The 20953-nt window shown below is 37.2% G+C and overlaps 1 protein-coding gene across 12 annotated transcripts in view; it reads right to left on the bottom strand.

Annotated features, from left to right (window-relative positions):
- The window catches only part of AOPEP (aminopeptidase O (putative)), a 203564-nt gene that overhangs the window by 106458 nt on the left and 76153 nt on the right, over positions 1–20953 (bottom strand). For 8 of the 12 annotated variants that reach the window (XR_007709287.1, XM_035565252.2, XM_035565257.2 and 5 more), the window contains exons 6-9: positions 14374–14563; positions 12466–12575; positions 6572–6674; positions 6345–6452 (exon numbers count right to left, since the gene is read on the bottom strand). Coding sequence is in view for 11 of the 12 variants with exons in the window: in XM_035565252.2 (XP_035421145.1) it covers positions 6345–6452; positions 6572–6674; positions 12466–12575; positions 14374–14563 (511 nt within the window). In the remaining variant the exon portion in view is untranslated. Of the gene's footprint in view, positions 1–6344; positions 6453–6571; positions 6675–11349; positions 11944–12465; positions 12576–14373; positions 14564–20953 lie in introns of those variants that run through there. The other 4 variants (XM_035565256.2, XM_050716316.1, XM_035565260.2 and 1 more) reach the window with 2 other exon arrangements.

The raw sequence follows: 20953 nt of genomic DNA, 5'->3' as shown, positions 1-20953 counted from the left end.
ATGATTAATCCAGTTCTCGTACTGAGCAATTAACCAGCATGTTTTCACCACGAACTGTTTTGAGGTACCACACAGCTACCCATCTCTGATCACACATGTTGATATTATATACAGAACACTGAATATTGAAGTAAATAATCCTCTTAACCAAAAGCGCAAACCCAGATATTTCTAGTACTCTATTTCTAGTGCTCTATGACCAACAATAATTTTAGTTCGTCTCTCTAACTAAAATGCAAATGGGGGTGTATAAAAGCAATGGAGATTTTGTGACTTGAGGTGGTACATCTGAAAGGACATTCAGCTGGCAATAAATACACTCCAAATGCATTTACATCCAATTCCTTATGGAAGCTACCAACTCAAACTGTCCTCATCAATTACACAACTTGTAAATGACTTAACTAAATGGCTAACATTACTTTGTCCCTTTTTTGGGGAAAAATAAATAATGAGCACCCTTCCTAGGATTTCGTTTATTTTGAATTCACTCTCCAGGATGCCTCTACAAAAATTACAACTTCCCATCAATAGGAAGCATTCTCAAACTCCCCAGCTTTATGCTCTATTACCAAGCAGCAACCATTAGCCAGACAGCTTAACAGTTTAAGCCCCAGGCTGTGGATCTTCGACTGATTCTCATCGAAAGCAAAACTTGTTGCCCATTTACCCCATGCCAATGAACTGCAATCAGATCACTAGTAATTCTCTAAAGAAAAATGACTGGCTATTGTGGCAAACATGAAAACATAGCACATGAAAAGGGTGTGACAAGCATCTTCTGGTAAATCTTTTTGTGGATATTTAAGGTGATATCAGCCCCTTGATGTCCTTTCCCCCACATTTCTCCTATTGACATTACCATCCCTGTAGTACAGGGGGCATGTCAAAACACCTTAGAGCAAACACAAGCCCATTTGGGGACCAGATAAATTGGAAAAAGTATGTTGACTGTCACTTAACTCACTGAACAAAGTGTCGGCATTCCTCCTTACCTTACTGATGCAAAAGTTCAAAGTAGAGCCCAGGTAGGGAAGTAAAGAAATCCAAACTCGTACATGCCTTCTGCTAACATTTTGACTCTAGAGCCTATGCTGCCTCAAACTCATTTGAAATGTTTGCATTTCTTCAGAAGTTACACAAATTCTCACTGTCCACTAAAAATACCAAATATGCCACTGCCTAAAATATTGAAATAAACATAGATTCCATCTATTTAACATGCATAAACATTAAGAACATATATATATGCCTATGAAAAAGAAGAAGAATTAAATCTGTTATATATCAAGAGTTCTACCTACAGCTCTTAATTCTTTCAACTTTTGTTTAAGACTATCCAGCAGAAAATCATATGTAAGATGTATTTGATTGTTTATCTAAATTACATCCACCTAAATCAAGCAAAAGCTGGAGCTGTGATTCAGCAGGCACCAAGAAAACCCAGATGCTTTTGAAATGTTCCCTTGCCAGTTTGCTGTGATCACAATTAAAGAATTCATCTTTTTTTTCCAGTCAAATGATACTGCTTAACAAACTATCAAGCAGTTTTAAGCTTGAAGGATGCTAAATGGAAGCTAAGCAAATACAAAAACTTCAGGTCAGCAGAGGTGTGAGAGACTACTACAGCAGAAATTGAAATGTAAAAAGATATTCCACAGCAGATGACCAAAGTTTGAGACTTAGTAAGTTCAGCAGCAATGGGAAAAACTTCTGTACTGTATCAGAAAGGGTCATGGCATTTTCAGACATACAGATCTTTTCCCTGACAGAAAACAATTCTACTTGTGAAACTTACTGCTCCTTTCAAGATCTTCACGCTTGAGACAAGAGGTACCCAAATATGCTTGGATTTTTATATATCTATTTTATTGGACATTAAATGTGTGACACATTAGCAGACTTTTTCATCTTTCATCCGCATTAGACATGATTATAAAACTTAGTTTCACTCCTCTCTCCTATCTTCTCCAGCTCCAGTATCCCTACTTCATTATCATCTCTTTATCCTTTAAAATACACAGTTTATTAATTATGAAAACAGTATTTCAGAAAAAATAGGATGTTTTCTCATAAAAAAAGCCTTACACCATGTTAAGCATTTTTTTAACCCAGTCATACTGATACTTCAAGAGCAATACCTCACAGATTCCTTCTTTCAAGGTACTTCTACCTCAAATGAAGATATAGCCTAAAGCTAAATAGATTTTATGTATTAACAAAATATGTTGTCAAAATGTTCAGTGCCACTAACTGATTCATAAATTAATCAGTTGCCATATAAATTAACAATTTAAACACAGCCAATCTGAAGTTAAAATGTCTGAGCTTGTAAAGTGATTTTATTTCCTTGTCTTTGTTAAGACTTAAAATCCACACCAAGCCCACTGATGTCAGCAGTTGCTCTCTCAGGCTTACAGGTCAGCAAGCATGGAACAACTGAGGCCAAACGGCAAAGATAAAAGTTTAACTAAAAGAATTATGTAAAGAAAATATTCTAGAGGTTGGAACACCAAAATACACACAGACTGCATGCTTAGGCTCCCAGTTCTAGTTAAAGCAAATAGACAGTTGTATGACTATTTGTGTGTGCAGACACCAATTTTTGGTGTAACAGCATTATAATGATATTTACATGTGTAAATGGGCGTGCAGGAACATGTTGATGAAGGTATACACACTGAGCTTGGATCCATACATCTGCATTTAATACTTTCAAGTATAACATAAATTAAGATTTTTCGCAGCGCTGTCTTCTTAACTGTCATTTTACTAGAGCAACTTGTAGCTCTGTCATACTGGGTGAACAACTCAGACCTTAGGTTATTATTACAGCAGATAGAACTACTTGAAAATGAAAGCCTGCAAACAATTCAGTTCCCAAGGTGTTCTTGTTTCAATATCAAACTGAACAACATCTTTAACTGCATTAAGAATATCAGCAACTTGCCCTCCTTTCTATTTATTTATAGTCAGGGAACACTACATTATTTTAAAAAGTTCTTTCAAAGCAGCTACTAAGTGAATACTCCCAGAGAAAGGAAAATGGAAGATTTTTTTAATCCTTCTCAAAGATTCCAGAGTCGTTTTACTTGTCTGTTGATAACTCAACTAAAATAAACAAAAATTACTATTAAAAACATACCGAGCATGCAATCGAAATGAAGGAAAAAAGAAAACTGATTAATGTTTCACATCTGAAGTCATTTCCTTGCACCTGCAGCTCTCATCTAGGAAAAATACTACAAACACCACTGAAAACAAGACTGGTATTCAGAATGTGGGCAATTATTTTCACTGTTTTTACTTTCCTTTTTCCCCACAATTCCTAAAGCTGGGAACCTTTACAATTATTTTGGACAAGGTGAAGGTACGACACTCTGACATTTAAACTTGCCACTCACACCTCTATTTATTTTAAATCTTTTATTCATTTAAACCCCGAGAGCACGTTTGTTCAAGAAGGAACTTGAATAATAAACTTTGTACTAACTTGACTTCATTGCTTCTGCATTTTCAGTTCCTGCTGTGATTGTTTATCTCCCTATACCAGATACCAACATAATCTTTAAGATTTCTTACCGAGAAAGTAAATACTTTTACAGTTGAATCTAGCTCGATCCCCTTTGCATTTTTTAACATAGTGACCAAAAAACAGGATAATGTTAAAATTCAGTCTTGCTCTGCTCTAACTAATATACAGTTGCCTACACTGTGGATTGACTCTTCCAACCAGCTTCAGTAGGGACTGGATTTGGGCTGCTATGAAATAAGGTAAAAGCACAAAAAGCATCACCAAGGCCTTGTGACCTCTTTATACCTGACTCTCATGGACAGGCATCTAGGAACATTCAAGGCACCCAGCTCTTGCTAAGAATATTTACTGTATACAACCAGTATACTTTTGTAGTATCATACACAGTAAAAGTTACACTTCTCCACCAAATCAATCCCTTCAAACGATGGAAAGCATCTGTTTCTGACCTACATGCATAGCTATGCACATACTGCACACATTCAAATAAAAAGTAGCCTAAGAAACCTGAAATAAAAGCATTACTCTTGCTTGAATTAAAAAAACACTAAAAAGGTTTTTAGCCAATAGCCCCAAATAGTGGTTTCTGGGTGTGGAAGCAGCATATAGTATCTCAGTTTATGAGGCCAGACTTAGATAAGCTTCATATTGACATTTCTTAGCAGAGTGCTGGGCAGAAGGAGAAGTCTCTACTTGATGGTTAGTTCCATTGCAATGCAATCTAGCTACCACGACTAATAGCATACTGTGCTGGGACATTTTGCAGCATTTACAGCCTGCTGACACAACTCATCTCATGTCAACCAGGAGATTGACCTAAGAGCAACAAGATAGCTTTTTCTCACAAAAATCCCAGCACCAGAATACAACCAGAATAAAACACTAGGCTGCCTCTGGCCTTTGGCAGTTTCCCGATTTCTGTAATTTTCCAAAAGTTTTCAACTGTGTAATAGTTGAAGCTCATATTTATGATTTCAGACACCATAATGGGGACAAGGCTAGTAGAGTCACTAGCATTTTCCACTCTATGCCAAGCACAACTGGTCTGGGTCTGAGTAACATGGTACAGGAAACAGCTGCAGCAGTGGAAACATTAACACCCTCAGCACCGCAAATGTTCCTCCACGGGGCAGAGATACAGCAGTAGAGCTACTATGCCTAAATTTTGTGTGACTTGGCATATGAAAGAACCCACAGGTCAGTGAGTTATTTTTAAAGATACATAGGGACGGATGGCGCCTTCAGAGTGAGAACCAAAATACCAGGCACACAGAGCAAAGAATTACTGCCCTGGAAGAGACAGGGATGTCCTAGACTCCATTCCCTCAAGATCAGAGACTCTGTTGCAAGGAGACATTTATCTATAATATTCACTGGTTTCAGAAATTCACTCATGGCCCTCCTCTTTTCCCTTCTCCCCTCTCTCATCAAATTGCTCTCTGAGTTATGCCAACTATTTGTCACGTTGTGGCTTTTGTTCCAGCCCTGTTTTTAGCTGCACCGAGTTTAGTGAACTGGTTCACACACCTCCATGAATGGTTGTGTTCACAGCATTACCGAAGCAACAAGCTGCTGTGCTGACTTCATCACCAATGACATGATTCCTACAACTTTGGGTTCAGAGAGCTATTCCTCCCTTCCTTTCTCAAAACAAAACACTGGAGGACAACACCATCTTTTAATGCTATAGCCTGGGTTACAGGACTCTTTAAGAAAGGCCTGGGGGAGATGAATTTCTATTTATAACCCCAGATGGGTTTTCTACCTAACTGATGCTACAATTTTCTGTTGTATGTCTTGCTCAATCTTTCCTTTTGAAGCTGTTCTACTTTGTATGAAATAATTATATACCATTTATGTCAGAGAGAGAACAAGCTAAGTCTGTAGTTCAAGTGATTAATGTATGCACTTGGACTTTGGGAGGGCAGATTCTGATTCCTAATCTGATGTTATTTTTTTAAAATCATGCCTTTACCAATCCAGGAAGAAATCCTGTTCTAGGAGAATCCTATTCTAGGAGAATAATTGTTCTTAAGAATAGGCTGCCACTGGATGTTGTCACTGTCAGAAAAACTCTATTGAAAGAAAGAAGCAGTGCATCTTAAATATCCCTTGTGGATTTATGCTTTGGTAATAAAAGAAAAGAATACTGTTTTAGAAAGCGTGGGAGAATGGAGCATGATGAGGAAACCTTTAAAGATGCTGTGACAAGACTGTAATAACAGTGGGTGCAATGCCATGCAGTGATGGGGACACTGATTTTGTGGGAAGGATGCAGTCCTCATAAGAACGACTGTGAAAATAAAAGAATTGAATGAAGCTGCATGCAGAGAGGAAGGAAATAAAGTCAGAAAATAACATGCACACACTGTTACTATTTATAGAGGTTTTCAGTTACATTGCTACTCTGTGTTTCTTCTCTGTCAGAAACAGAGTTATCTGGTAAAAGACTGAATGATCACAACCAAAGTCCAGAAGCTAAAAGAGTACAGGAGACAATTATGGGAGCGTAGATGTCCTGTGTTTGAGAACATCAGTACCTATGAACATGACCTTCTCAAGTATCAAGCTGATGGTTTAAAAAAAAAAATCAATTACTTATATTATCTGGTACTATCAGGGTATCAGATTTATGGATCACCCTGAAAAAAGGTATTGCCTCCTAGTAGGTAGAAATTTCATCAGTATTGCTAAGCGACAATTTCCTTTGTCTTTCCACCACAACCAGAAGCAGTCATTTAGACAGTCAAACAGAAAATTTAGGTCATTTGTTTTTTCAAAAATTGAGTAGCAACCCTAAACACGGTACCTGAGAAAGGACAAGCTGTCCATGGAACTTATAGACAAATTTTCGTAAAGATGCAAGGTATGAAGCGCCTCCTATTCTCCTCGCCAGAGACCGCAAAAGGAAGTAACCCTGCAAGAAATTAAGCCAGAAACAAACAGGATGACATGAATTTGCTGATATCTAAAAAGAAAAAAGTCTTTGTAATATTAGTAAAGCAATTTCAATAAAAATCAGCTTACAACACTCACCTTCAAATAGTGAATCTGCATAAAGATTTTTTCTGCTTTAAGACCATGCTTGACAATGGATGCTCCAGACTCACTCACTTCTCCTGTGCTCTCCTTGTTGGGCCTAAAATGGTAACAGCCTAATGAAATCTTGGATAAGTAAGTAAAGAAATAACTCATACACCACATGTTCTTATAGCTGAAGCACTGTGAACGTCATAGTAACTCATGAGAAGTTCAGCTGCGGTAAAAATGAAGGCCATCACCAAGCTGGTATACTCTCTTCACTGCAAGCATGACATCATGCTGCATGTCATCCTACAGTGTACAGGGAAAGTATGAACAAAGAGAAAAATAAAAAATATGTTTTGAACAAAAGGGAAGGGAAGAAAGGATATTGCAATAATTATTTTCAACTACAGATTCTCTTCTTCCTGAATGTTGGTTTAACAGCTTAAACAGCTATACTTGCAAAAATAAGCTTTTTCATTTGCATGTAATACACTGCAGAAGAAACCATGTTCTGGCTTTCATTTTGCTGTTTGGTGTTGGAAGAAAAGCTTTGAATTTTTAAAAGAGGAGGCCTTACAAACACACACACACATTTGGGGTTTTCAAACAAGTATAGAACAAACCTACTTCTTCACTGCCTGATTTTAAAATGTAATATAGAATCTGGTGTGCCAGAAATTTACACTAGTAAAGTCTGGAGGGCTCATAGACGCTTAGAAGCATAAACTAAGATTAAAGAGAAGCTATGAATGCATTGTTTCTTCCATCCAGAAAACATGCCAGCTAACAGTGGTTTGAGAATAGATGCCTGTCTTTGCAGCCTACCCCGTGACTGAAACAACATCTCCAAGTCTTCTTGTGGATTTTGAAGGGCCAGCCTCAGAAACCAAACATATCTTCCCGTAGTTCAACAGAATAGGGGCAACACAGGCCACAGCAGTTCAGGCTTCTTCAAACCACATCATCCACACACTTCTCATGAGCCAGTCCCAGTGATCAAATTTCTTTCAGAGCCACGTCTGCTTTGAGAAAAACATTCTTTCTTTTTTGTATCTGTGTAATAGTTGTGTTTTCCCAGTAATAAGAAAGAGTGCTAAGCCATTTTTCCTCTTCATGTGCTATGTTTAGAACCTGTACAAATCAAATTCTCTACACACATTAAAGTCTCAGGTAAAAGTTAACTGTTTGAAATAAAAAAAAGTAAATGCAGCTTCATTTTTTCATTGTTCCTAACACAGTCCTTTACAATGCAATATTTTTTGTTTTCTATCAAGGGAGATTTTCCTTCAACGTTGAAGGATGGAGATGAATAACTGACATCTTATCCCACGGTAACTCCAGTTCTTCAAGACAATATAACCATTGCATGCCCACTGTAGAGGACAGGAGATGCACTTATCTGCTATTTGGATCACTCTTCTGAATGTAAGGCCTGAAAAAAGTTTCATATGCAACTTTTCATTTTTCACTGCATATACAGAAAGACAGCCAAAATGCTTCTTGCTTCTCCCATAATAAATAGTCCAGTGTATAGATTTTGAAAACTAGAGCTTGGGCACAGGCTACAGGATTCACACTAAACTGATGTAACTCCCATAATCAGAGTTATTCTAAATTAAGCAACAGCATTCCGAGGGAAGTGGTCACAGCACCGAGCCTGCCAGAGTTCAAGAAGCATTTGGACAATGCTCTCAGACATAAGGTCTGATTTTTGGGTGGTCCTGTATGGAGCCAGGAGCTGGACTCCATGATCCTTGTAGGTCCCGTCCAACTTGGGATATTCTACTATTCTGTGATTCTTTCTTTCCTCTTCCAACTTTGTGCCTGTGTAAATCCTAGTAGGTGACTAGAAAGCCGTCTCTCTTCTGGATGTTGGAACTCAGGAAATTCCTGTTGCCGAGGATGTATATATACCCTAGACAATGTCTGCAGAAGTGTGTAAATATTCAGAAAGGTACCCTGTTCTGTAGTGTCAGTACTTCAGCACACTAATTTAAAGCAACACTGAGTATATTTACAGCACATTGAAGGTACAGAGACTGAAAGTTTGTTACACTGACCTACAAAACCTGGCATCTAACCTAGTAGATTAAGCTAGGCATAATGCTTAAGGCAAGCTGATTCAAGCTATTCAATCGGCTACCTGGCAGATTTTTGACGTATTGTATTTTGACATATATTTGACATATATTTTGACGTATTAATATTTTTGACAGTATTTCTAACGAAGCAAAAGACGCTGCTTTTGCCTGCCAGGCAGAGAACTACATTATACAAAGTAAAATTACAAATCACTTGGATGGTTATTAAATGGTCTGATGTGATCATAAAAAGGTATGCAGAGACTATGAGAAACAGTCTAAAAGGCACATTTCCTATCAGATTATTGATAAAATAAAACTTAAAACACCTACAGAGGAGACACAGAGCATTGTTTCATGAGCAAAACAGGTAAGGTCACTGACTTGACTCAAGTGGAACTCAGAGACAAATACAGAATTAGATGTCAACACTGGTTTGTCTTCATTAAAGATCTCAAGCTGAAGTTCAGTCACAAGGACCAGGACAAGAAACAATCTCAGCACAAGTGTTTGGTGCCACTGAATGGAATGGACTACTCAAGTCTTTCTTGTTTTCAAATAAGATGACAGTGTTGTCATTGATGCTGGCCACCAAAATGAGTGCCAGGACATACTTTGCAGGTGCTTTTATCATTCAGGCTTGCTTCACACTCCATGAGAAAATACACAGGATTTTGTCTGATATTGTATCTTTATGATATGAGCACTACATTTCAATGCCATAAATTCTTTCTTCAGTACTGAGATCTGCTGGTGCTGTCTTTCAGATCTGCTGCCTACTGAAAGGACTCTTACATATTTCTTTCACACCTAGCTTCAGTTTTTTAACAGCTAGCATCCAAGATGCTACTATAACATATTATCAAATATTCATAATACGAAATGTAATGCCGATGATCAGTTTGCTGAGTGGCTTTCACCTCTTGTGAATAGCTATTCATTTCCTTGATCAAGAGTTAAAAGGATCAACTGTCAAATTTTGAGCAAGGTTTTCCTGCTGTCAGGAGAAAGCACAGAAAATCATACAGCTAGCAGGGAACAAAAAACAGGTGAAGAATAAGCTTTTGCTAAGGAAGTGTGCTGGCTGGTTTCTGTCTTCCTGACAGAATTGGCAAGAAGGGACAGCTATCATTTACTTCTAATATCCTTTTACAAAATCACAAGCCTGAACCAGCACAAGCCTCCATACACACTCAAAACCCCATGAAATTCAAATACTCTGAATTTTCTCTCTTACAGACCAACACTGGAAAGCACATATATATTTTCAGGTGAAAAAAAACAAAACAGTAAATATGTTAAGAGCAAACATATTGAAGTCCATGCTACAAAAACAGTAAAAATATTTATGTCTGAATTGAAAAGAGAGGAAAGTCCTTATATGCAACCACAGGAAACTAAAGAAATCAGAGGCAGGAACTGACAGAATCGCAAACTGGCAATATGATCCTCTCCTAAAGTGCATAGTAAAGGCATGTTTTTCAGAAAAGAAATGATTTGTCATTCTTTTGTATTAGGATTGAGAATACCACTATGTAAAACGTAAGCAGCATGCTTATTACAGAGACTTTTGACTACTAACTGTGTAAGTCAATTGAAAACTTAAGTTTCAAATTCAAGATCATAGAATCATAGAATAGTTTGGGTTGGAAGAGACCTTTAACAATCAGCTAGTTCTGCTCCCCTGCCATGGGCAGGGACACCTTCCGCTAGACCATGAAAGCCCCATCCAGCCTGGCTTTAAACACCTCCAAGGATGGGGCATTCACAGCTTCTCTGGGCAACCTGTGCCAGTGCCTCACCTCATAGCAAAGAATTTCTTCCTAATATCTAATCTAAATTTTCCATTTTTTAGTTTAAAATCATTACTCCTTGTCCTATCACTGTAATCCATGTCAAAGAGTCCCTCCCCATCTCTCATGTAGGCCCCTTTTGGGTAGCAGAAGGCTCCTATAAGGTCACCTCAGAGCCTTCTCTGCTCCAAACTGAACTTCCCCAACTCTCTCAGCCTGTTTTTATAGGAGAGGTGCTCCAGCCCCCTGATCATCCTCTTGGCCCTCCCCTGGACCTGCTCTAATATGTCCATGTCCTTCTTGTGCTGGGGGGTCCCAGAGCTGAATGCAGTGCTCCAGGTGGGGTCTCATGAGAGTGGGCTAGAGGGCAAGAATCACCTTCCTGGACCTCCTAGGTAAATAGATACTTCCTGAATTTCAAACTGTAAAGGATATCTTGACCCTTAGAAAAAACTATTTTAAAAATTTACAACACATATACATTTTATTAAAAGTAACAACTACATAATTAACACAAAAAATAAATGCAATTCCATGCTGTTGAAAATGGAAAACATACATCCAGATAAGTGTCATATCACAAGAACCAATGTTCATAAAAATAATTTACTTTAAAGCAAATAAAGCAGTAAAAAACAGACTGTCAGTCAATAGTTACATTTCTAGCAGCTGCACGGCAGCTAGTGATAAGGCTTACTTTTGAATTTATAGCTATTATCAAATTGCTCACTGACTCTGCTTACAAGTATGATATACAATTTATTAATAAACATGAATTAAAGCAGATCATTGAAAGGCTACAGTTATGCAAAGTTGGTTACTTGTTTTCAGATGGCATGAGGCCACTGAGTGGAAGTTCTCTGTTGCCGAACAGTGTCCAGTGCCCAAATACAAAAGGCTTTTTGGTCTGAATGGAAAAGCAAAAAAGAAGGGAAGACCTTAAAATGAAAGAAATGGCATCAGTCTTCCAAAAACATGCAGAAGATGATTATAAAAATATGGGGGTCAGTTTGTTTTCCGACTCCAGTTTGTGAAGAAAAAAGAAGCAATATACATGGTTTGAAATTATCAAGATTTAAAATGAGTATTAGTAAACAGTTCTTGACTGTTAGCACTAAAACAGCTTAGCTGTGTAAACTTTTCATTTGGAGGTCCCTAAAAACCTGTTGGAAAATACCTGTTTAGGATTATCTGTATATATTGCCTGTATTTGAGGATAGGAGAATGGTTTACATAATCTCTTGATGTACTTCTGTGATTTGGTCAATTACGGCTAAATTGAGTTCGGATTAGTAAATGTTATTTTCCTGGTCAAAGACTGTGGAGAGACAACCAATGGAGATGTTAGGCAGCCACTCTAGACACTTCAAGATAAAAGACTATGGCAAACTCCCAAGACACCAATCAGAACAGCCCAGATGATTAAATCATTAGCAAAGCAGGAATCCTTTTATGATTCAATATCTTCAGCAACGTGAGAAGAAGCCTTCAGCTTAGCATCTGGTACCTAAAGACCAAAATCTTGTTTAAATAGCATTAGTCATTTCTAAAGAGAAAGCAGATTTATACAGTTCATTATACATTTTCCTTTGTTTTTTAAAGCTTCATTCACCTTGGCAGTTAGGTGCTATACTCTTGTATGTGCTTGTCTTCAACCACACAATACGAATCTGTTACAGCTTCAAACAGTGAACTTTGTTCAGGAAATGGTTTCTTTTATTTCTTCCCTCCCCCGAATAGAGGCTCTTGTAAACTGCTTAGAGACATTTAATATCAGGCTAAATCCCATGTTTTTGGAAAGCTTTCTATAACAAACAGAAAAGCAATTGCATTATATAGAAGATGAATAACCTAGTCAATTTAAGTTGACTTTTCTTTTTTCTTCAGAAGGAAATAAGGAAATGCAGTAATTTAATTAGATGATTTGGATGTATGTCCTCTGAAGGGAAAAAATGGTAGAAAACAGGATTGGGGTGGGGAGGGAGGGGGAGAACATGCAAAAGTGAAGATTACACTGCTGTAGCTTTACCTTAAAACTTGCAGCTCTTCTTCAGAATTCTGCACCTCATCTCTGAGTCGTCGCCAGCGAAGTAAAGCTTTCAATTCCTGCTGTGCTTTTTCTTCATCATGTGACAGCTGCTTAGTGTATGAAAAACACAGATCATTGATTGCCGTTTCGCAAGAGATAACAATAATTTTCAGAGAGAAACTCATTTTGTTTTCCTTTAATGCGCAGGCAATGCAAGAAGCGGTATAAACACCCGTGTTAAAAAATATAGTCACACCTGATGCTCTAAGAGTTAATAGCAGCACTATGAAAAACAGAAGCCTCACTGGGTGCATCAAATCAATAGTTGGTTAAATATTTCTGTCCAAGGATAGAAGAAGGCATGTTGCTTTCCCTTTAGTGACTGGCTGCAAGTGAACTGAGCATACCGTACAGATACCTCACATATCGATTTTGATTGCATCTTTACTTTTCCCAGCCTTGAAAGCAGAGAGTTGCTCTGTGTCCTCACTTCACCCCTCTTCCCTACTATGTCTGCCACCCTGGTGAAAGCTCCCTGTTGCATTTTCCCACATTAACAAAGCATCAAGAGATGCATGCTTATGAAATAAATGCTAGGTTGTCAGCTTACAAATCAACAACTAATTTAAACTTTTTGTAACAAGAAAAGACAGGAAATGGGAGAAGCTAAAAGCAGCTAATGTTCTCCTGCATTACACCAGTATTCAGTCAAAACCGGAATTATTGTCAGGCAGCAGAGAATTCACCGATAATCTTACAATTCTAGGATTACACAGCACCAAAACTACTCAATAATTATAAAAAAAAAAAAAAAAAAAAAAAAAAGATTTTCTGATCTCATAAAATAACCGTGAATAATCACCCTGTTTTGCTGCTCCCTGCTTTCTATTCAGCTATATGGAAGGATGCCTACTACAATTAAAATGCTTTCAAGTGACTCACAAAAGTGTAACAGGATTAATATGGACAGCTCACAGTAGAGGAGCGATGCTCAATGTAAGAGCAGAAAAGAATTTTTAGGACCAGAACGGAAAAGCAAAGTGTTTGGACAGCCTTCACCTCTTTCTCATTGCAGAAGCATGGTAAGTGACAAGGTATTCTCTTTTGTTCGATGCTATAAATATGCCTGATACGTAATAAAATGGAGGCTCAGAAGGGCTCATGATGTCAGATCCCAGTCCCACCTGCTCTTCCACAGATGGAGCTCTGCAAACTTTAACGGCAGAGTCAGAGCCTAACTGACACAAGCACAAGAAGAAATCATGAACACATGAAATGCTTGAAATAGCAGAGGTATGACAAAGATAAGAGTCGGATCGGAAAACCACTTTACTAGGTGACATGCAATTTATGAGCTTTTCACTTTAAGAAGGGCAATGATTTCTAAGCCTCTGACAAGACGGTAACTCCTGCTAGACAGTGTAAGAGGTGAAAAAGTATAACCACTGGCACTGTATTTCATTAGCTTTCATTTTGTTTTGAGGCTTGTCATTTGGCTATACACAGGGCAAAACCAAACCATTTATATCAGGTAACTGAAATATTACGATATTCAGTAAGATGCTGCTGATTACTCCACTTTCAGGAACACGATGTAAGTGGAGAGAATCCAGAGCACCTGTTTGATAGCTGAACAATATTATTTAAGAAGCCTATTTGTGGGAAGGTAATCGCTGACAAACAGATGTTTCCATTCTTATTTGCACTAACCTTTACCTCTGTAAAGATCAGTGTTCATTGTGGAAAGAAAGAATTAAAAAAAAATCAAATTAGCATGCAAATTCCAATATTATTTTTCAAAACTTAGCCTCATAACACAAGAGATTTTATTTATTTCTAATTCACAGCAAAGAATATAATTTTGTTTTCCACATGATTCAGTTGAGAAGTGATGCATCATCACCTTACCTGTTGTGCCCTAGCCCAAAATACATCTTCTAAAAAAGTGGCAAATCCTTCACTTATCCACTCTTCAGTCCAATCACGAGCCCCAATGGCCAGTCCAAACCAAGCATGAGCAATTTCATGGCACAGACGTGTTCCACAGAGATGGCTCCCCCCAGGTAATACACTCTGTGACAGGAAGATGATGTGTGGGCTGTACAATGGGAATGAAGGACAAAATACATTATAGACCTGTTGTAACACACATTCTATGACCATAATAATGTATAGGCTTTATTAGCCTTGTCATGCATGCTAGGTCATGACAAATAGTTTATAGCTCAGGCATTTTTAGGAATTAGGTTGTACTTTATCATCGGTTGGCAGATAATTAAAATAAAATTCTGCCAAGCACTTGTTTTGTATTTAACTGTCAAACAGCTATTACCTTTATGAAGTAACTTAAACCAAAGTTTTATATTTTTCAAATTACAAGATTGATTTATTTCAACAGAAGCATTTATGCATAAGCCACAATAATAGAAGATGAGCAGGTGTGAATACGGGTAGTGCGTATTTATCAGTTAAATGATCAAAGCTGGAAATAAATAAAGCAGAAACATTTTATAATGAAAATAAATCACTACCCAAAAGAACAAGAGCCATGTATAGTAGAGCTCGTGCTCATTACAACTTAAAACAAGTTAAAAAGATACCAACTGATAATAAGAGGTGATGGTTTGTGCAAATGCAGAGGAAGGAGAGCACCCTTCACAGAAGTGAAAAGAAGGCTTAGATACCCACTAAATGTCTCCTTTTCACTACAGGAGAAAACAACACAATCTGTGTCTACTCTGCTTTGCACTCAAGTACTAAAAGAAGAAATTGGGGACAAAAAACCTGCTATGCATACTTGCTCTGCTATGGAAAACACACTGAATTGCAAGTTTCTGCAGTTCCCAGCTCTTGTTCTGCTGTAAGGCAGTTTCTGTTATGCTTACAGATGTTGTAGACGTTAATGTCCTAAAAGTTACATAATTTTACACCTGGGAAAAAAAGAGTAGGAGAACTAAGACCTCTATGACTAACGTAGAAGGGATTAAAGGGGCACGGTGCCACTAATGGGACCTGCAAGGACACAAACCACCACCACCACCATCTGCAGAGTATTCCTGCACTAACCCTAGGCATCCATAATCTCCTTTTCAACTGTTTTCTCAGTTCCAGCCAGTTATAAAGGAAATAAAGAACAATGGTAATACCTTCAAGACCACAAGTCTTTAAAATTAAGTCTAGCTTTCCGAGCGTGGGAGGGGAGTGCATGGCCCTAAGACATTTCCAAGAGTCAAATATTATTCGTCAGCGTTCCATAGAGCTTCCCCACCCACCCTACCCTTCCGCTGGAAATGTTAAAACACCCACAGTTTTCTTACAACTGGTTGAGTATCTGGAACTAAGAACGTAAAATATGACACACACTTAAGTAGAAAAACATACTCAGTAACCATCTCCTTGTAGAATAATAATAATAATAGTAATAGTAAATATAATCCAGCAAAGCCAGTTAATTTCCTACATTATTTCTTACAATGCCAAATGATTGAAATGTAAGTACCAATAGAGGAATCAAGTCACAAAGAACACACCAAGAAAAAAAAATGCAGCTCTAGAAATCTTAGCCAAAAGCAATTCTGATTAAAAGAAGTGAAGGAGGGAGAGAAGGGAAGAGTGAGCACAGAAGCTGCAGAACATGATGAGCCTTTTATTACAAACCCCTACTGAGAAGAATAACTGAAGCTTTGGGGGTACTACTTTGGTCAGTTGTAAGTAAATGACCCCTAACTGTGGCATGTGTACAGTGCTACAAAGAAAAAATGCAGAAATGGACCAAGTAAATAACATTCCAGACATACTGCTGGTTGTGCTTTGGCCATTTGTTTCAGCAAAATACAAGTAACTTCATGCCTTATAAACAAGCTTACAGAACGGTGTGCACTTTAAGACTACTGTAGGCATACACATAATAAAAGTAAAGATTCTAGTTCCTTCTCTTTCCAATTAAATAATAGAAACGCCACAATCAGAAAACCTTCTCCTTTACAAAAGGATTAAAAAGCACTTTAGAGAGAAAAATGAACATGAGTTAAATTTTGGGCAAGGAATATGAATAAAACTTTCTACAAGGTCAAAAATAAGATTATGTGCAGCAGCGGAATTTCATTTTAGAGTCTCAGTACAGCCAACAACTTCCTTTCCCGAGAACACCTTAAATAATCCCTTTATTCTGTTTTCCCTTAACAAACAACTAAATGTCCAACTCAGAGCTTCATACAGCAGCAGATATCACTACAGAGCAGTGCAAAGTTCCCATTTATTTTAAGATTAATTTTCTCAAAGACTGAACGTGCTTTTATAGTATGTCCAGCACCTACTAGTCTGGGGAGAAATTTGATTCTATGTATTATGTTAAAATACAGATTCTCTGTTTCCAATACATGTTTGAATTCCAGAAGCTCTGTTCCACCTTTACTGATCTCACCTAATCCCTAAATCTATTTTTTTAGTATTTGGGATGTACAATGTCATTCATTGTTGTTACTATTAGTGTTGTTGCTCAAAAATTCAGTAATTCAAGAAAGTGGCCATGTGAAAATTAAGATAATTAGGATGATGATTAAATTGCAACAATTTCATATATATATATATATATATATATATATATATAAAATGAAATATATATACTTATACATTTTTAAACCGGAATAGGAATTTGGACCTCATACCATTCATCTGATTTATAAGAAATGAACTATAATGCTTGATATCTATTGCTTTCACTGGAATTAAAAAGGAAATAAATCTGTTCATGCACTAGGAGGGGACAAAGGTGATTCAGCTCCGCAATTACATCAAGACCTGACAAGGTATGCCCAGCCTTTATATGACTCTAGCTGGTGTCTTTTCAAGTCTGGCCCAGGTTTCTAAAGCAGGCCAGAACAGGTTAGCTCGATGCAGTAAGGAAGGTGGGAAACCTCTCCCAGTTAACAAAAAAAAAAAAAACAGTCCTTCCCAGGAAGCTGGAGGAGTTCCCAATGGCTGTTACAGAAAAACAGAAGTTAATGACTTGTTTTCAACAAGTATACACTTGGTTATACTTTTAAAGGAAAAAGTTATTATTCTGACCAGAATTACACCCTTATAACTCAGATCTTTGTACAGAAAGAAGGAACAAGCTCTTTATCCAAGTAAAACTGCAGTTAAGGGAAATATCAACTCTGTAACTATGGTATGAAGGGAAGCATATGAAGGAAAATATGAACTCCAAAGGGAAAGAATTTTTTGGTGTGAAAGGCCAAGGGGTCCTTGTGTTCTAATCATCTGAATCCACTCAAGTAGATGTTCTTAATAAATGTTCTCTGTAAGAAATAAAAGGTTTCCAGTGAGTCCTAGAGTTCTGAACAGTAATATCACCAGTTTAGAAGCCAAGTTTCTGAAAGCAATTTTGCAAAACTTCTTCTCCAGACTTATGACTTGATGCAGGTGCTGCTTTGCACAGAGGCTGCAACACTGTGCTATTTTTGGCTGCTCACACATAATCAGACAAGAGACACATAGCACAAGCTCAAGCCAAATGTACGTGCAAGAACTTAAGTACACATTTAAGCTAGGAACATGAAGCACATTTCTAACAGGCTTGTTCCACTCCTTTTGAAGGAGAACTTTTTCCCTCTAAGCATACAGGGATTTGCAGATATGTTTCCTTATGTACTTTTTGAAACAACAGAGCTGAGACACAGATTAGGCTTCTGGAGTCAAAAATAGCACCCAAAACCAGTATTACAGAAGTAAATTATAATGTAAAATACTTTTCATGTCTTAATAACACTCCATGTGTTGTTTATCTTTTCCTATTTAGAAAAAGGAAGTCAGACAGTAAATGGGTTAAAGAGTTATTTTACTTCTGGAAAATTCCCATGTAAAAGGGAGCAGGGAAAATACCTCAAAAATCTGTTCATAGGAACATGCTAACATTGAGACATACATTTCAGGATTACTGGAATTTGGACAGTTAGACAATTAAGTGACAGCTCTTTATAAACGTCTTATGCAAACTCATCAGTTGCCTTCAACCTACATTACTGCAGCAATACAGAGAACAATATTATCATATTGTCTGCAATATCTACATCAGACTTTGAATGTTAGCTTAATTTATCTTTGAGGACACTTGTGTCATTGGAATGCAGACACAAGAACGTGTCATATCCAATTACTTACTTCTGTAATCGCCAGCATTCTGGTATATGTTACGTTTCAGCACTGAGAGAACTAAAGAGATGAATCTTTTTGATCTCCCATGAAACTTTTTGATCTCCCAAGTTTACTGTATGCCAGAAGCTCAAACGTACATATGATGAAGTTGTAGAGACAAGAATCTTGTAGTTATAAAGCTCAGAATTGCACCAGAAATATTGGAAACTTTGTAAAGACATTTTCCCTCCCTATAATCATACTGGGAAACAAACCATCAAGTGAACGGAAATGACAGATGACAGTCACTCCAGAGCAGATGAATGACTTCTTATTCCAGAAATCCTGCAATAATATAGTGTTCTTGTAGGCAACAGGGAACAGTGTGTAGGAAACAGGGAACTTCCAACAGTGTGTTGGAAGGAGGATGATATCAGACAATCTCTAAGTACATTGACTCAGCATCCAAACTTCAAATTGCAGAGAGCCTAGCATCTAATTACTGATCAGAAACCTGGGCAGCAGCTGCTCCATGAATTGTCAGACAACTACTTCAGTTTTGCTTATTTTGTTATACCAAACCAGATTAGTCAGAATGTGTATAAACAAGGATGGATCCCTCCCAGGTGAGACTCTTTTTTGCTATTCAGGAGCAAGACTGGTACTTGGCATAAAACTGAAAAAATAATACAGTGAAAGGAAGAAGATAACATCAACCTAAGCTCAATCAGTTGCTACACACACACACACAAAAAAAAATAAAAAAAAAATAAAAAATCTGGGTTTGTAACAACTCTTGATCCTTCTCATATCTGCATTCTAAATTACGCTAAATGCACAGCCTCGAAGTAAAAACTTATATAGAAACACAGTACTGATCCCATACAACTGTGACATTCACCACATTCCACAGCTTTTATTTTAATTAAAATACCTTTGGAATTACAAATCAACTGTGGATTTGATTTGTTGATTTTTATTCAGAGGAAATTTTATAAGTTTTCCTCAGAAATCAGAATAGCTCTGGAATTTCATGACTGACAAAAATGAAATAAAACACACTGAAAATATTGCCAAGCATTGACAAATGCTATTTTCTTATGCCAGGACACCATATTTTGCAACCGCAAAAGGACCAATCATCCTGACCTGAACAAAAAGGGACACAGGATTTACATGCTTCAAAAAATAAACAGAAAATTCAATGCACTCTCAGATAACACTAATCTGCCAACATAAAGGTAAACTGTATCAACCCATCTAATAATAATTCAATTCTCTTAACTTTTTGTTCACAAATGAATAGATATGTATTATCCTTTCATGCTGTATCAAGCATTTCCAATCACAACTTGCTTGAAACTTTATGTGAGTAAAAGGTTTAAAAAAAGGTTCTATTAAAAATGAATCTCCAATATTCTGATATTTTTTAACAATGAAGATGTAAAAAAAGTCAAGAAACGAACCAAGCTACTTAAAAATGTATTTTTTCTTTTAAAATTAGATCAAAAAGAGCTAACCATATGCAGGGTGATACCACACATTAACGTCTTTGAATACCATAGGACAGTCAATCTAAAAGGGGGATTCTCAGTTCATATTTCTACCCTAGGGAACTTCAAGTAGAAAATGCAGAGCTGTACCTACTAAACCAAGATGTTTATTCAGCTGGCCTACAAGGTGCACATCAAGCAGACAAGAAATACATTTAGAGGATTTAATTTTTACTCCAGTCTTGCAAAAAATGGCCATTACTCTTTTCTATTTTTTTTCTAAACCATGCTCTGTTCTGAACTTCTAGCTTTCTTCTGGTGCTCAGATCCAGAAGAACTGTCCTCTATAATCCAACCAAAATATACAGTATTAAAATGATAGACTGAAAATATTGCTTCCAACAGAAGGGTTAAAGGAATTTCCCTAGATAGAGCTCTTGAGATCAAAACACACCACAAAATAAACAATTTGGTAATAATGCAACTAATTTACTTAAATAATGCTGTCTCATCATCTGTCTAACATCCACAGATCACACACATTGACAGCACTAAGACAAAAACTTTAATTGTGATTTTACAAAAATTCATAAGACAAAACAACTTATATGTGATTGATACCATGCAGTCATAGCATATTAATAAATCCTATCTGCTTCAAGTGTCCTGACTTTGGACTTTCCCCCAAGGGGGAAAGAAAGGACTTATTTCACATGTAGACGTCAATCTGACAAATGCCTCCGAACCAAGTATTGCCTGTGCACTAACCCGAGTTTGTAACAAGCTCATCAGGAACTGGAGTTGACAAGATCAACCATCAGTCCACCCAAGTAAGAAACATGGAGTTAAGGAGTTATCCT

The sequence above is a fragment of the Cygnus atratus genome, chromosome Z (genome assembly GCF_013377495.2).
Source record: "Cygnus atratus isolate AKBS03 ecotype Queensland, Australia chromosome Z, CAtr_DNAZoo_HiC_assembly, whole genome shotgun sequence".
NCBI classification, from domain to species: Eukaryota; Metazoa; Chordata; class Aves; order Anseriformes; family Anatidae; genus Cygnus; species Cygnus atratus.
The sequence above is the reverse complement of the archived record's forward strand: the minus strand, read 5'-3'. Positions and strand labels throughout refer to the sequence as shown.